Source organism: Schistocerca gregaria, chromosome 6, assembly GCF_023897955.1.
Source record: "Schistocerca gregaria isolate iqSchGreg1 chromosome 6, iqSchGreg1.2, whole genome shotgun sequence".
NCBI lineage: Eukaryota > Metazoa > Arthropoda > Insecta > Orthoptera > Acrididae > Schistocerca > Schistocerca gregaria.
In genome coordinates this window covers 320,992,580-321,010,815 of record NC_064925.1, presented here as the reverse complement: position 1 = coordinate 321,010,815, position 18,236 = coordinate 320,992,580, and the positions used below count along the sequence as shown (strand labels likewise).

At 39.8% G+C, this 18,236-nt stretch overlaps 1 protein-coding gene across 9 annotated transcripts in view; it reads left to right on the top strand.

Annotated features, from left to right (window-relative positions):
• Positions 1-18,236, top strand: part of LOC126278998 (ral GTPase-activating protein subunit beta) — a 360,574-nt gene that overhangs the window by 34,576 nt on the left and 307,762 nt on the right. For all 9 annotated transcript variants that reach the window (XM_049979327.1, XM_049979325.1, XM_049979321.1 and 6 more), the window contains 2 exons: positions 6,541-6,774; positions 13,564-13,824. In XM_049979327.1, coding sequence (XP_049835284.1) covers positions 6,541-6,774; positions 13,564-13,824 — 495 coding nt within the window. The remainder of the gene's footprint in view (positions 1-6,540; positions 6,775-13,563; positions 13,825-18,236) is intronic.

Genomic DNA, 18,236 nt, shown 5'->3' with positions numbered 1-18,236 from the left:
CAATGTTGTGAAAATTCAAGTACAGCTCATCTAGAGAGACCACTTGAAGCCTTTTGAGCAGCAAGAGCTAAATGTCACAGCTTAACCAGAGAGATCAGAAAGAGTCAAGAGCTGTTTATTGCCATTGGCAGCTCCTCCACATCCACTAAAATATGGGAATTAAAAAAAAAATTAAAAAAAAAGGGATTTTAGGAAAGCACAAGACATTCTAACTAATGGATATATTTAGCAACAGATCACTCATGAAGACATTGCAAGAGATAACACAGATGACAGTACAATATTTCCACAAGAAACACATTTAGAGAGCCAGAGTTTGTTCTGTTAGTGCCTATCATTAAGCCATGAAGAAGATGAAATACAAAATTGCCTAATAAATGGTGACATCTTTAATCGGCCTAACTCGATATAGGAACTTCATGGTGCACAGGTTACTTCACAGGAATATCTCAGTTTTGAACACGACATTACACAATACTTAAAGTCTTATGTGCTTCATCCAAGGAAATTCGCTTTGCCTTTAACTTAATATTGTTTGAGGGTCAAGTCTCCAGTCTGCAGAGAGAACCTACATGATCACTCATTAAGAAACAGAAAATGATAATGTATATGCAAGTAATCATTGTAGTTAATCTTCCATTAGCTTCCTCAGAAATATAGTTCAGTGTACGGTTAACATTTACCTGAACTGGTAATTGGAACCAAGTAATTGTAGCAGTCCCTTCCAGTGTGAATGCAAACTTAGACAATAAGTCACAACTGGAGTCAGTGGTATAGGACTTATATCAGTGCGAACAGTATTGCAGTAAGCTGTGGTGCATGCTGTCTAGTGTAGCAGTTACCATCGCTGGATGGTGTGCTGTGGGTTGCCGGGTCAAACCCAACCACCAGTAGTTATGATGGTGGTTTGAAAACTTCTCAGAATGGAATTAAAAAAAAAAAAAAAAAGTACTTACATCAGGGAAACTTTTTTTTATTTTTCAATGTAATCTCCTTGTAGATTAATGCACTTGGTCCAACAATGCTCCAGTGCCTTCATCCCATCTTGAAAATGAGTTTCCTCCTGGCCTGCAAAATCGTTGTCAAATCTGGCTATCAAGTCTTCGTTTGAAGTGAATCTTTGTCCACCAAGAAGGATTTTCAGTTTTGGTAAGAGATGGAAGTCTGATGGAGCCATACGAGGTGAATAAGGCAGGTGTGGCAACAACTTATACTTTAGTTCGTGTAATTTGGCATGGCGACAGCACTTGTGTGGGTGCACATTTTCTTGATGGGAGATGACTTTCTTCCTTGCTAAATCTGGCCTTTTTTGTGAATCTTTTGTTGCAATTTGTCCAGGAGGTTAGCATAGTATTATCTAGTAATGGTTTGCCCAGTGGGGAGATAATCTACAAACAGAATCCCTTCTGCATCCCAGGACACTGATGCCATGACCTTTACCGTCAAAGGAATTGTCTTTGCTTTCGTTGGTGGCAGAGAATCAGCATGTTTCCACTGCTTTGACTATTGTTTTGTCTATGGGGTATAGTAGTGCACCCTCAAGTTTCATCTGTAGCCATAAACCGACGCAAAAAAGTCTTGTTTGTTTCTTCTAAAATGGGCCAAAAATTGTTACGATATGTCAGTTCTCATGCTTCTTTGATCCAGCATCAAGAGCTGTGGCTTTCATCTTGTAGATAATTTTTTTCATTTCTAATTCTTCAGTTAAAATGTGATATACCCTTTCAGATGACATCTGGCAGGTGTGAGTAATTTTGTGCACTTTCAATCAGCGATCCTCCATGACCATATTGTGCACTTTTGCAATGATTTCTGGAATAGTGACACACCTTGGCTGACTACTGTGTGCTTCACCATCTAAGCTCTTCCGACCAAATTTAAATTCATTTGTTCACTTGGCAACAGTTGAACATGAAGGAGCAAAGTCCCACAATGTATTCTGAAAATTGGCATGAATGTCCATTGCTTTCATACCTTTCTTTATGAAGTACTTAATCACTGCTCGAATCTCAATTTTTTCCATCTTCACAAATCACTATGCAGGAACAACAACAGAGCCATGTCATCACCACAGCTCTCTTCCAAGAGTACTGACGTGGCACATGTTTACAGACAACAGTCCAATGAATATTATGTGAACAACTGTTGTGCTAGCACTGACTTTTCAAAGCACCCTTGTATTTGTTGTTCAGTATTGATCATTTCTGGGAGGTTCTTAAAATATCTTATTTTTGCATATTCTGGAATATTCAAAGTTTGTATAAATACGAGAATTCTCTAGCATTCAAAGTTTGTATAAATACCAGAATTCTGGAATATTCTATGTTTGTCTAAATAGCACTCTCCATCAGGAGGACAGTTTTGGCTGTATACTGGTGTTCATTTAAATGTCCTTTCAGTACTAAGTATTGTATTGCATTAACTACATTCCTTTGAGATTTGGACATGAGTTTGGTTACGATGTGGCAGTATCTTAGAGGGGCCTATTTCGATACTCATTCTGTGTATACCACTACTTTGAGACATGAAATCAAGCTGTAGTTGCAGGAATGAGACTTAAATTTCCTTACTGAATGGTATTTTACGCAAACAATCTGGAATTAGCTCACAGACAAATTACTTCAAGAGTATGTTGTTCTTCATGGACATTATTATGAAAAGGAAGTTGCTACTCACCATATAGTGGAGATGCTGAATTCCAGATAGGCACAACAAAAAGAATGTTACAAATAAAGCTTTCGGCCCCTAAGGCTTTCATCAAAAATAGGCTGGTGCTGCTGCTCACAGTATGGAAGCTTTATTTGGAACAGTATTTTTGTTTTGCCTATCTGTGACTCAGTATCTCCGCTGTATGGTCAATAGCAACTTTCCTTTTCGCAATATTGTTACATTCCATTTTGGATTTTCCGTTGTTTGTTCTTCAGGGATGCACTGTAAAATTCATCTTGTTTGCTACAATCCTAAACGGTTATCACCCTCTGACAAAACTCCTGTGCATCCCTCCCTGTCTGTGAATGGCTCTTCAATTTATCACTTGTCTTATTTTTTTTACATCATCATCTTGTCAACTACAGTTGATATAAAAAAAATAACTACAGGAATAGGCAAAGAAAACAGCCTTTAAAATTTCATCTGAAAGCAAATTCATGTGTGTCTATTTTAACCACCATCTTAGATTTAATCTGTCACAGTTATAGCTAAGAGACGTTCTGAATTTTAAGTAATCAACAAGTTTTTGGCCTTATATTCAAAGAGAAATTAACATGGTGCCTCATCCGAAGGGACTGAAGGAAAGATCCTTTGATATTCAGAAAATTTTTAGGTTTGAGAATGGAAACAGTTGGGGACAGACAGGTCATGCTAACTGCTATTTTACAGGAGCTTCATTCAACATTGGTTAGATTTCAGCTGCATTATATGGGAACAACATATTCTCCGTACTGTAAAATGCTGCACTCTGTGCAGCATGCCGCATGATGTGGCAAATAGGTAAGGCACTTGGCTCATACTCAGTATAGCAGAGATTCAAATTCTAATCTTGCCGTCAAGATTTAGGTTTTCCTTTGTTTGTGATAGTTACTTAAGGAAAACTTTTTGAAAAGATTGCAGCTGATTTCAGTACAGAAGGTGGATGCACTATGGGGTGAGAGAAGAAAGGGTGGTCTGGAGAATTATGTGCCTAGTAAGTGGATTAAAGACAGAAAAGACCCACCATGGCTTAATAATGAGTTTCAGACACTGCTTATGAAGCAGAAGCTGTTGCACTCTCAATTTGAGAGAGAAAGCACAAATGACAACAAGCAAAGGTTAGTAGAGATTTGTGCATTTGTGGCAAGATATATGTGTGAAGCATACAACTACTACCGCTGCTGTTCCTTAGTAAAAGATCTGGCAGAGAACCCGAGCAAATTCTAGTCCTATATAAAATTGCAAAGTGGGTCTAAGGCTTCTACCCAGTCATGTGTCGACCAGTTTGGTGTGGCAATTGAAGATAGCAAAACCAAAGCCAAAGTTTTAAATTTCACATTGAAGAAATAGTTCACGCAAGATAATCATACAAACATACTGGCTTTTGACCATTGAACAGACACCCTTATGGACAACATAGTAATAAGCACCCTTGGGATAGAGAACAACTGAAGGAGTTAAAAACAAATAAGTCACCAGGTTCAGATGGAATCCCAGTTTGGTTTTTCAAAGATTATTCTACGGAATTTGCTCCCTCCCCTCCCCTCCCCCATGTAGTTTGCACATTTATTGTGAATGTGTCGCCTAGAGCAAAGCCCCAAGCAACTGGAAAAAAAGTGCAGGTGACTCCTGTGTATAAGTAAGGCAATAGAACGGGCCTGTAAAATTGCAGACCAATACCCCTAACATCAGTTTGCTGCAGTGTAGTTCATCATATTCGCAGTTTGAATGTAATAAATTTTTTTGAGACTAAGAAGCTGATGTCCACAGATCAGCATAGTTTTGGAAAGCATCGCTCATGCAAAACTCACCTTGCCCTTTTCTCACATGATATATTGTGAACTAAGGGTGAAGGGCAACAGGCAGATTCCACATTTATAGATTTATGAAAAGCATTTGCCACATTGCAGGCTGTTAAAAGGAGATACAAGCATATGGAATAGGTTTACAGACATGGGAGTGCCTTGAAGACTTCTTAAGTTACAGAACTGTCTGTGTTGACCTCGACAGTGAGTGTTCATCACAGACGAGGGTATTGTCTGGAGTGCGCAAGGGAATTGTGATCGGACCGCTGTTATTCTCCAATACAGCATTAGTAGTGTCCTGCTGGATACACTCACATCATTTAAATATCTGGGCATGGCATTGCAAAGTGATATGAAATGGAACAAGCATGTTAGGATTGTGGTAGGAAAGGTGAATGGTTGACTTCAGTTTATTAGGAGAATTTTAGGATAGTGTGGTTCATCTGTAAAGAAGACTGCATGTAGGACTCTAGCGCAATGTATTTTTGAATACTGCTTGAGTGTTTGGTATCCATACCACATCGGATTAATGGAAGACATCGAAGCAATTCAGAGGGGAACTGCTAGATTTGTTATTGGTGGGCTCAAACAACATGTAACTGTTACAGAGATGCTTCTGGAATTGGAATGGGAATCCCTGGAGGAATGGCGACATTCTTTTTGAGGAACACTATTGAGAAGATTTAGAGAACTAGCATGTAAAGCTGACTGCAGAACAGTTCTCTTGCCTCCAACATACATTATGTATAAGTACAATGAAGATAAGATATGAGGAATTAGGGCTTATATGGAGGAATACAGATAATCATTTTTCCTCATACTATTTGTGAGGGGAACAGGAAAGGAGTATCCTCTGCTATGCGCTGTAAGGTGGATTGCATAGTGTCAATGTAGATGTAGATTAAGGTGAAAGGAATGTTATAGGTTGCTAAGCAGGCATTGGAGGTAGTTTGGTCTCATGAAATTTGGTACTCACTGCAAGACTTTTGTGTAGAGAAATAAAAAGCTGGCAGAAATGTCATTTTACATAGATGATCAAGATAAAAATTGTTTTGATGTTATGTATAACTGCTCAATCACCCATCACGAAACTAACATTATCAAGAGGGGTTGTAGAGCAAGAAGATGAGATAGGGTTGAGAAGAGAAATTCATAGCTGCTCATTAAACGGAGGTTGTGTAAGACTGTAAAGGGGCAGGGGATGAAGGTATGAGCTGGGTGACACAAGGATTGCTATTGGTTTTAGCTCAAACTAGTATCGATTTTGAGTCATTTCTGGTCAGTGTAGTAGATGACAAAAATTGTTTCTGCTTTTAAGAGCTAGTGAAAGAGTGTGCATCGTTGATTAGTGTCATGTTTGTATAAGATTGCAACACCTAAATAATCTGTTATACCCATCTCTCTCTCTCTCTCTCTCTCTCTCTCTCTCTCTCTCTCTCTCTCTCTCTCTCTGTGTGTGTGTGTGTGTGTGTGTGTGTGTGTGTGTGTGTGTGTGTGTGTGTGTGTGTGTGTGTGTGTTGTGAGTTCCTGTGCATGCTGTGGGGAATGCAATTGTGAATTTAGCAGGTGGTATGGTTTGGCTAATTGTGGTCTGACACTATGAATGATTGATGAAGGGGTTGATATTGTCCTCTGGCGTGCAGTTGTATTGGCAGGTCGTGATATTCTGATTGACAGGCTCAGTCAGACTCTTTTGTAGTGTTCAGAATGATGCTGTATTGTAGAAGTGTAAGAGATTCAGTGTGGGACATTGGGTATTGTAATACCTGAGAGAACATAAAAAGTTTTTTTGTGGCGGGAGCAGAGTTGGTTTATGGATACCTGTGCCATAGTTAATTAAAGGGTGTGCGTGTTGTTGTTAATTATGAATTTTCTATTATTCTTGCCACAATATCCATATTCTATAACTGTAGTCTTTCTTATCAAATTATAGTTATCAAAGTATAAATAATTGTTATAATTCATTATTGCTTATATAGTAATTACTTATTATGTCATTAATATCCTGTGAAAGAGTATTTATATTACAATTGTGTCTTCTTTGCAGACGATGTTGGTGACCAGCTTTGTGAACGTGTTTTGTCTGTATTATTTGAAGTGTGGTTACTGGCCTGTGTACGATGTTTCCCATCCCCACCATTGTGGAAAACCTTGCGTGAGACATGCATGAATTGGCGGCATCGTGTGGCTCTTGTGGAGCAATGGAACCGTGTTAACATTTTGTTAACTGCTCGTCTGTTGGAGTTCATGTATGGTCCATCCTTTCCAGAAATTAAGATACGTAAGTATAAAGGAAATTGGAGTACTGAAATAATAAATGTAAAATATATTACAGATTGTTACATGTTTTCAACTTTGGAAAAAAATTACATGAGGTTAACATTCAGATGTCAAAACTCTGATGTTAAATGAGGCTGTCAGTGCACATTGTTGATTGCCATAAACATTGCTCATTGTATTGAAAAGTACGAACATACTTCACAGACCCTCTTGAAGCTGCATTCTACTGTCTCTTGTGTGCTTCCATTCTTCACAGAGGTACTACTGCCACAATGTACAGCTGACGTAGCGGAAGAAATGACTTTGTGACCTAGTAGATAGGAAGTCTGCTAGCAAAAGACAGTGATCTGAATTTGTGTCATAGTGTAGCATGCTCTGATACGAAACTCTGGTAAAGTACCCAGAGAAACCAAATATTTTGACAGGCAGCAACAATGGACTTAAATACAGAGCTAAATTAGCTGTTCCCAACAAATTGCCCTGTGCAATAAATTGAGTTATGTAGTCCAGTGGTTGAGGCCCTGAACTGCATTGTATTCAGAAACAGCAGGATTTGAATGTCTGCTTGCCCATTGTTTTTAGGTTTTCTGAAGTTTCCTAACTCACTTCAGGTGGTTTCCTTCATCAAGATTCACAACTGAGTCCCTCCATGGTTCATTCTGAGCTAAGTACTCTGTCTTTAATGAACTCATGTACCATGACATTAAATTCTAATATCACTTTCTTTTTGTGTATCATATATTTGTTACTGAAGAGAAATAAGTAGTCAGTTACATAGATAAGGAATATGTTAAAGGAATGTAACAAGAAAACCAAAAACTTAATTTAGAAGCAATTTTTAATTGACATTCAATATACATAATGTGAGAAACACAAAAATTGAGTCATCATTATAAACACAAAAACAACTTATTGATAATTTTTCTGAGTGTGACGTATCTTCAAGCAAGGCTCCATACACAACCTTGTGAAAACGGCTACAAAATTGCTGACATGACAGGTATACGTTTGTGGAGGAGACTTGAGAACACACAAAATCTGACTCCCGATGTTTCAGAGCAACAGAAAAAGATTTGACATGAAAATAGTGACTTCCAATGTACAGAGAAACTAGAAATTATAGCTAGCATGATAATAGTGTGCCACATGGAATTGTAAGGAAGGAGCCAAACACACAAGTGTGCAGCTGCAGGTTTAATGTACCTCTCACCTTTGGCAGTGTCATTTGTAAATCAATCAACACTGTTGTTTGGATTCCGTAATGAGAGTCTGACTGAAGATAATATAAGAAGAACTTTCAAGATAGCACTAACGAACCGTTTTGAGGCTTTGAATAAAGAGGAAGGAGATACTGTGGTAGATCAGAACTGGAAGGTGATTGCAGAGACATTAAAGAAACCGCCCAAGAAGTAATCCCAAAGCGAACTAGGGGAAAAAGAGTGTGGTTCAATGAGGAGTGTGAGGGAGCTATCAGGGAGAGACAACGGGCCAAACTACTGTGGATACAAAGCAATATGCAAGAAGAAGAAAAATCGAAGTTTGAAGAAACACGACAGCAGACCCAAGCCACATTGAGGAAAGCAAAGAGAAAATATGTAAAAAGTATCATGGAGGAAGCTGAACAAGACTTTCATGGAAATAGGTATAAAGAACTTTATAGAAAAGTGAAAAGTTTTAAAGGAGGGACATACCATCAACACAGATTCATAAAAGATGCCAATGGAAGAAAGTTAACAGAAGATCAAAAAATTGGAAGAACAGCAGAGAATTACTAAACTCTGATGAACCAACCGAACTACTTGAGTTTGATGAACCAGTAACAGTAGACCCAGAATATCCTCCACCCACCATTGAAGAGATAAGGAACCAGATTAAAAACCTTAAGAATGGTAAAAGTCGAGGTGAGGACGGTATTCCTGCTGAACTTCTCAAGGCTGGAGACAAAATCCTCTGTTTCAAAATCCACAGGCTAATTGAGCAAATTTGGGTAAAACATGAAATACCAGAGGAATGGAAGGTAGCTGTGATGTGCCCCATATATAAAAAGAAAAGACAAATCCGTATGTGACAACTACAGGGGCATAGCGCTACTCAACACCTGTTATAAGATCTTCTCCAACTGCCTATTAGAACGAATAAAACCTCTAGCAACGGGCATAATTGGAGAATACCAAGGAGATTTCCAGGCAGGGCGATCAACCACGGACCAGATTTTTGTCCTAAAACAGGTCTGTGAAAAAATGTACGAATACGGACGAGAGATACATCTCCTGTTTGTAGACTTCAAGAAGGCTTACGACAGTATACAGAGACCTAGCCTGATTAGAACTATGACAGAGTTTGGTATACCAAAGAAGTTGGTCAAACTGGTAGAGGTATGCCTAAATGACACAAACCTTAAGGTTAAGGTAGGCAATCAAATGACAGAAAGCTTTCAAGTTGTAACAGGATTACGCCAAGGAGATGGGCTATCACCTGTCCTCTTCAACCTGGCACTTGAGAAGGTAACACGGGATTTCAACAAAGAAAACATCAAGGGCATTCAAATTGGTAATGAACACATTACATATCTGGCCTATGCAGACGACATTGCACTATTAGCATGCACACAAGAAGATCTGCAGAGAAGTATCCAGACCTTGGAGTTATTAGCAGCTACGATCGGTCTACAAATTAGCTCTGAAAAGACAGAGTATATGACCATAGGAAGAAAGATCCAGAATTCTCAAGATTTAATTGTGAACACCACCAGGTATAAACATGTGAAAGAGTTCAAATACCTTGGATCATTTTTTACGGAAGTAACATCAACTGAAGCAGAGATAAAAGCACGACTGCATGCGGGAAACAGATACTATCACTCTCTAGACCCTATATTAAAATGGAGAAGTGTCTCTCAACAACTAAAGCTACGGTTGTATAAGACATTAATAATGCCAGTAGTACTTTATGGTTCTCAAACCTGGAGCACTCGAAAACAAGACCTTAAGCTACTGCTAACATTTGAAAGGAAAGTCCTCAGGAAAATATTTGGACCAGTCAGAGATCAGACTACTGGAGAATGGAGAAGACGCCATAACACTGAATTAGAAGAGCTGTACAAGGAGCCTAACATCTTGGGAGTGATGAGAAGCAAAAGACTGCAATGGGCTGGACATGTTGTTAGAATGGAGGCAACAAGATGGCCCAAAATCACAATGGACTGGATCCCGTCAGGCAGCAGACCAGTGGGAAAACCTAGAAAGAGGTGAATCGATGGAGTGAGAGAAGACCTGTTGCAGCTGGGAGTCGCGGAAAACTGGAGACAGCAGAAGACAGATACGGATGGAGAGCTCTAACTGTGGGGGTGCGCGGTCCTCTGGACCTGATCGCGTGAATGATGATGAATAGATTAGATGCTATACCTCCCACATTGGAGGATGCCAAGGGAAAACTACATGAATAAAACTCTTAGTAATGATTCCTTTGTTCAAGCCAATCTTGGCTTGGGTTTGCATATAATGGACTAACACAGTCCAACTTAGTATTGGAATGAACTGTACCAGCACTACGTAGCAATGATAAATATGAGCCTGTCTGTTCTGGTTTTGTAGAAGTTTTATGTTGTCCAGGATTCAGTAAGAGTGAATGGTGTACATGTCTGCTTGACATGTGGGATCCAGTCCATCATGAGGGAATTAGGTTGGCCACTGAGGCATTTTGAATGAGCTTCATTCCAAGCCTCTTCACTGAAGCTGGTGACCCACCACTTCAAATCAAATGATGAGCATACAAAATGTAGTCTGTATGTTGGGTGCCTGCATACTATAATTTTGTTTGTCCTCCCATTGAGCAACATTTAAATAGTAGTCAGTGAGCAAGAGGGCATTTGTGAACCAAGTAAAGAACAAACTTTTGAAAATGGATGTCCAAATATTAAGATTTTAGTCTAAGTGTGGAGTAAATCTCACCTTGGCTTCTTCAGAGTTTAAATTTTACTAATTGTAGTAAATAAAGTGTTCTGAATGTTATTTTAAGGTACTTGTTTGGCTATATTTTAACTGAACATCAGAATTTAAAGCTTGTGTATACAGGTCAATCAAAACAGGAATAATTTCTCAGATGCTCAGTAGTTTCTGTAATTGTGTCTTCAGGATTTACGTACCAGAATGTTAAGGTATGCTGTGCTGAGGTGTGCACAACTCTTGAAAACATTGGAGCAGATGAGGTGAGACCAAGGTACAATATTTCTCATCTGATCTGATATGTTTAGTGCTCTTCAGACACATCAACAAATGATACATAATATTTTGGTCACTTTTCTCTCATTACGACATCATGGGAAGGTGGTGATATTCTGCTAAACATTGATCACACTGGAATGAAGAGAAATGAATGATGTAGCAGACAAGGCAACCAATAAGGGGGCCTGAGTTGAACAATATGGCATTCTGTTACAGGCTGAAAACTCACTGTTGAGTCAGAAGGCCATACATTAGTAGTAGGAACAATAGCTGGTGGCGAAGGACAACAAATTATTCATGGCTCTTTTCATTGTGGTTACAGACATGAGATGAGGTTTCACTCATGCTTCTTTTGTGGGACATAGCACTTCAGGCATGGTTTTTTGCCCAGTGATAAGATCCACCCTATTGTAGTGCCTGTGGTCTACATATTTCAGTAGACCATTTTCTGACAAAGTGTAGTTTATATTCTGACTACAGGGCAGTGACAACATTAAGTGGGGATCTAACCTTTGTTGTAGCAGATGATGAGACAAGTGTGGTATGTGTTTTAAGATTTTGTCCAGCCTCCAGTCTAAACTCTCAGGGTGGAGGTTTTAAGGTGTTACAGCATGGCTGACTTATCCTTTTTTAGTCCAGTGATCAACCAGTTACAAATTTTGCTATACTATTTTTAATTATAATTTCTCTAATAATCCGAAGTTTTGAAACTTTTATGGTATTGGATTATAGGGATTAAGGATCTTTCAATTGTTGTTCAAATTTTGTAGTTGTTTCTCTCTCAACTGCACTTGTCTCATAGCAGTAATTTGCAAATGCAAAAGACCCAGCTATTGTGTGCCAAATCAAACATATTGTCACCTCTTTGAAGCAGACAACCAGTTTTTTTCCCCACCCATGTCCTAGCCAAGCTTGTGGTCCATCTCTAATATCAATGTGATGTTTACCCCAGTCTTCCTTCATTGTGCATGTGAAGTTCAGGTATGAAGTGGTAAGATTGATTACAAATGTAATAAACACAAAAAAGATGGAAAGAAAGAAATTCTCAGCTCCAGTTTCAGTGAGCTTAATGCAGTTAGTGTGATGAGATTGCTCTCCACTTTCCTATTTTAGTGCACTAAGTCCGTAGTCCTGTGCAGGAGCATTACTTCTTAGCACTTCCCATATAGTAAAAACTTGCTCTAAATATTCAGAAATGTAAGATTTTGCACTTCATAAAAACGAAAAAATGTGGTACCCTATGACTATAATATTAATGAGTCATGGTTGGAATCAGCCAACTCATACAAATACTCATGTGTAATGCACTATATGGCTATGAAATGTAATGATCACATAGGATCAGTTGTGGATAAAGCTGATGGTGACTTCGGTTTATTTGTAGAATACTTGGGAAGTGCAATCAGTCTACTAGAGAGTTTGCTTACACGCCACTCTTGTGACCCAGTCTAGAATATTGCTCAAATGCATGGGATCCATACCAGATAGGACTAAGAGGGGACATTGCACATATACAGAAAAGGGTGTCATGAATTGTCACAGGTTTTTTAAATCCATTTTAGAGTGTCACAGAGATGCTGAAGGAACTGGAATGGCAGACTCTTGGGGAAAGATGTGAACTATCCCAAGAAAGTCTATTAATAAAGTTTCAAGAATCAGCTTTAAATGATTATTCTGAGGATATACTACAGCCACTTACATATCACCCACACAGGGATCGAAAGGATAAGATTAGAATAATTGTTGCATGCACAGAGGCATTCATTCTTCCTACACACTATACGTAAATGGAACAGGAAGAAACCCTAATAATTGGTGCAATGGGACATTGCTTCTGCCGTGCACCTCACGGTGGTTTATGGAGTATAGATGTAGGTGGAAACGTTGTGTAGTAAGAGCCTCTTACTATTTTATCCTTTTACAAGCAGTTGGATGATGTTACTCTGCACTCCGACACAGTTCATGAATAGAAGACAATGTTCATAGCATTCTTCGCTTTTTCACTTCTGCCATTTCACTGTTCTGGGGCCTCTGGTGTAATGGTGGATCTACATTTTATGTACAGCCACATGACATCACCAGAACTTGAAGTGATGGGAACATGCCAGTTTAATATGACACCTGTTTGAAAATGTAAACAGAACCGTTTCAAAATCACACTAAGTACAGTTGTGCCCTAGCAAAATTTCCCAAAATTTCATCATAATTTACCAGACTTATCATTCCACCTTTACAAATAGAATCCATTAAGTAATTTTATCAAACCCAATTGAGCACAGAAAAGGAAGTTGTTAGTGTAAGAATACAATTACATTTGAGTCTTCCAAGAATGAACCCACTTTCATTGCATCCAAATATGTCAAGTGTTTAACTGGTGTGCTGTAGGTAAATATTTTTGCTTTATTAATGGTCTATAAAAACAGGTAGATTAAGTGCTGCACAGAATCATAAATTAAGTTAAATTACACCACCAAAGGAGATATTATCTACCTCTATTAACCAAATAGGATATAATATAGATATTGCCACCATTAATAATATTTCAATGTTATTGTTCTGTTTAACAGCGGAGGAGGATGCTCAGTTGATACCAGCAAATGCCAGTAGAGACTGCATAGCACAAAGTTGGTTTCGATTTCTGCACTGCCTTGGAAACCCAGTGAACCTTTGTCGTCCCTCAGTTGTAAGTCAGACCCAGAAGTTCCTGCAGTTTGCAATAATTAGTGAAACTGTCGTCGATCCTAGCCAGCATCCATGTCTTTCAGCACTGCCACTAATCTTTCTAAAAGCAATAAAAGGGATTGCAGGACTAGTTGACGCTTTCTTGGGTAAGTACACATGACAGCTGGTTTGTAATGATAACTGCATGAAAATTGCTGTGTGTGTGGATTTTTTTTTTTAATGACAGTGTTAGTAAGTCGGAACTGTTACATAAAGAGCATGCACAGTTTCACTAATGGGATCATTAACAAGAAGTGTTACAGCAGTTAAAACAACTGTATGACTAATACTCCATCTCTACTATATGGTATGTTAATTATACTGCTACTACTAGTACTACTAGGTGTATTTGTAATTTTCTAATTTATCAAATGTTTTGTAATTGGTAATTCGTTCATGATACTCTTTTGGCATAGTAAGCTCCTTACGGGTAAGAACTATCTGTGGTTACTTCTGTACGGACCCATTTAGGTGCATTTGGGATAACATTTGTTGTTTGGATGAGAATATTCTAGTTTTGGGTTTGCTAGAAATATGTTGCAACTGGATATAAAAAAATTGTCAAGTTTGATGGCCATTGTATCATCCATTGTCGAACTCAAAGAATAGACCACCAAAAGTGTTATGTGCCTTTTAGGCATGCCCTCTCAGAGTAATAGAACAGTTTTTTTTAACATAGCAGTAAATAATTAGGATGACATCTAGCTAGCTCCAAAAACAGCATAGGTAAGAGCTATCTATTCTCCAGTAGCATGTAGTGGTAAAATCAGATATTCAAGAAGTGCAAGGGTAGAGTGATGTGTCAGTGATTAGGCTTTGAAAAGACCAATCATATCTGAAACGTTGAGAGATCTCACATAGTGCTTCACTGCTTCCATCACTGCAAAAACTTAGTTACTGATTCTTCAATTATCTTTGGTTGTGATGCCCTTTGACTCGCAACCATTTCATAGCTTTGTGTCAGGTGGTTTGAATTTGGCCAGTGACTCACTGTGGAGGTGGCTGTAAGTTTATCAACGGAAATACTGGGAGGAGAAGTAATACTATCATGGGTGCAAGCCTGAAAGATGATTGAATAACCTATTAAGTATCTGTTACTTGTGTCAACTACTTGCTATTATTAACATCAAATCAGTAAAGACGGTGTGGATGGGTGGACACATGAAAAACCAACAAAGAAATCTGTGTGAGAGTTAAGGTTGCAAAATCACTGCCACAATGATTTTATTATTCATAACTGTTCTCAACAGTCCTAGAAGGTGTTTCAGATCCTTAACATGGAAAACTGAAGAACTATATATATTGTTACTGCAATGGAGCACTTCCTTTCACGCCGATCACCTGCCACCCTACCTAAAACCTCTTTCCTCGTCACCTTAGCCAGCTTCATCCTGACCCACAACTTCTTCACTTTTGAAGGCCAGACATACCAACAATTAAAGGGAACAGCCATGGGTACCAGGATGGCCCCCTCGTATGCCAACCTGTTTATGGGTCACTTAAAGGAAGCCTTCTTGGTTACCCAAGCCTGCCAACCCAAAGTTTGGTACAGATTTATTGATGACATCTTCATGATCTGGACTCACAGTGAAGAACAACTCCAGAATTTCCTCTCCAACCTCAACTCCCTTGGTTCCATCAGATTCACCTGGTCCTACTCCAAATCCCATGCCATTTTCCTAGACGTTGACCTCCATCTGTCCAATGGCCAGCTTCACACATCCGTCCACATCAAACCCACCAACAAGCAACAGTACCTCCATTATGACAGCTGCCACCCATTCCATATCAAATGGTCCCTTCCCTACAGCCTAGGCCTTCGTTGCAAACGAATCTGCTCCAGTCCTGAATCCCTCGACCATTACACCAACAACCTGAAAACAGCTTTCGCATCCCGCAACTACACTCCCGACCTGGTACAGAAGCAGATAACCAGAGCCACTTCCTCATCCCCTCAAACCCAGAACCTCTCACAGAAGAACCCCAAAAGTGCCCCACTTGTGACAGAATACTTCCCGGGACTGGATCAGACTCTGAATGTGGCTCTCCAGCAGGGATACGACTTCCTAAAATCCTGCCCCGAAATGAGATCCATCCTTCATGAAATCCTCCCCACTCCACCAAGAGTGTCTTTCCGCCGTCCACCTAACCTTCGTAACCTCTTGGTTCATCCCTATGAAATCCCCAAACCATCTTCCCTACCCTCTGGCTCCTACCCTTGCAACCACCTCCGGTGTAAAACCTGTCCTATGCACCCTCCCACCACCACCTACTCCAGTCCTGTAACCCGGAAGGTGTACACGATCAAAGGGAGAGCCACGTGTGAAAGCACCCACGTGATTTATCAACTGACCTGCCTGCACTGTGACGCTCTCTATGTGGGAATGACCAGCAACAAACTGTCCATTCGCATGAATGGACACAGGCAGACAGTGTTTGTTGGTAATGAGGATCACCTTGTGGCTAAACATGCCTTGGTGCACGGCCAGCACATCTTGGCACAGTGTTACACTGTCCGAGTTATCTGGATACTTCCCACCAACACGAACCTATCCGAACTCCGGAGATGGGAACTTGCTCTTCAGTATATCCTCTCTTCTCGATATCCGCCAGGCCTCAACCTCCGCTAATTTCAAGTTGCCGCCGCTCATACCTCACCTGTCTTTCAACAACTTCTTTGCCTCTGTACTTCCGCCTCGACTGACATCTCTGCCCTTACTCTTTGCCTTTACAAATGTCTGCTTGTGTCTGTGTATGTGCGGATGGATATATCTGTGTGTGTGTGTGTGTGTGTGTGTGTGTGTGCGTGTGTGTGTGCGCGCACGAGTGTACACCTGTCCTTTTTTTTCCCCCTAAGGGAAGTCTTTCCGCTCCCGGGATTGGAATGACTCCTTACCCTCTCCCTTAAAAGCCACATCCTTTCGTCTTTCCCTCTCCTTCCTGAAGAAGCAACCATCGGTTGCAAAAGCTAGTAATTCTGTGTGTGTGTTTTGTTCATTGTGCCTGTCTGCCGGCGCTTTCCCGCTTGGTAAGTCTTGGAATCTTTGTTTTTAATATATTTTTCCCATGTGGAAGTTTCTTTCTAATATATATATATATATATATATATATATATATATATATATATATATATATATATATATATATATGAACAAAACACACACACAGAATTACTAGCTTTTGCAACCGATGGTTGCTTCTTCAGGAAGGAGAGGGAAAGACGAAAGGATGTGGCTTTTAAGGGAGAGGGTAAGGAGTCATTCCAATCCCGGGAGCGGAAAGACTTCCCTTAGGGGAAAAAAGGGACAGGTGTACACTCGCGCGCACACACACACACACACACACACACACACACACACACACACACACACACACACACACACACATCCATCCGCACATACACAGACACAAGCAGACATATTTAAAGGCAAAGAGTAAGAGCAGAGATGTCAGTCGAGGCGGAAGTACAGAGGCAAAGAAGTTGTTGAAAGACAGGTGAGGTATGAGCGGTGGCAACTTGAACTTAGCGGAGGTTGAGGCCTGGCGGATATCGAGAAGAGAGGATATACTGAAGGGCGAGTTCCCATCTCCGGAGTTCGGATAGGTTGGTGTTGGTGGGAAGTATCCAGATAACTCGGACGGTGTAACACTGTGCCAAGATGTGCTGGCCGTGCATCAAGGCATGTTTAGCCACAGGGTGATCCTCATTACCAACAAACACTGTCTGCCTGTGTCCATTCATGTGAATGGACAGTTTGTTGCTGGTCATTCCCACATAGAAAGCGTCACAGTGCAGGCAGGTCAGTTGGTAAATCACGTGGGTGCTTTCACACGTGGCTCTCCCTTTGATCGTGTACACCTTCCGGGTTACAGGACTGGAGTAGGTGGTGGTGGGAGGGTGCATAGGACAGGTTTTACACCGGGGGCGGTTGCAAGGGTAGGAGCCAGAGGGTAGGTATATATTAACCTGAACAACCTTAATCTTTCTGATGACATTGGGCCGTTTACCTTTAAAGCAATTATAGTACAACAATAAGTGTATGAAACTTAAAAGACTAAGTTTGAAAGTAGGCCTGAAAATCAATCACAGTATGACTAAAATAATGTATAATCAATGTTTTAAGAAGACTAAGTAAAGACTAACTATGAGATCTTAGAACTAGTTCATCATGTTAGGTATTTAGGTTGTTTGGAGGTAACAACTGGATGAACAGCAATAAAAATAAACAGAAGAATAAAAATGGGGTGGATTGTTTCAGGTAAACTAAATAGGGCTTTCAAAATTAAGCTGGTGATTAATCTGAAAAAAATAAAGTTTACAAACATTGCCTAGTACAAGTTTTGACGTACATCTGTTAATGCAAAAACCAGTCAAAACTGAGGATTGCTCCAAAAACAATGAAGATATACATAGAGAGAATTACTAAAGGAATAGAAAACTGACAGAGTCACCAGGAAGCCCACTGGAATGGAGAACATAATCATAACAGTTATGAAAATGAAGTAGAGGTGGACTGGT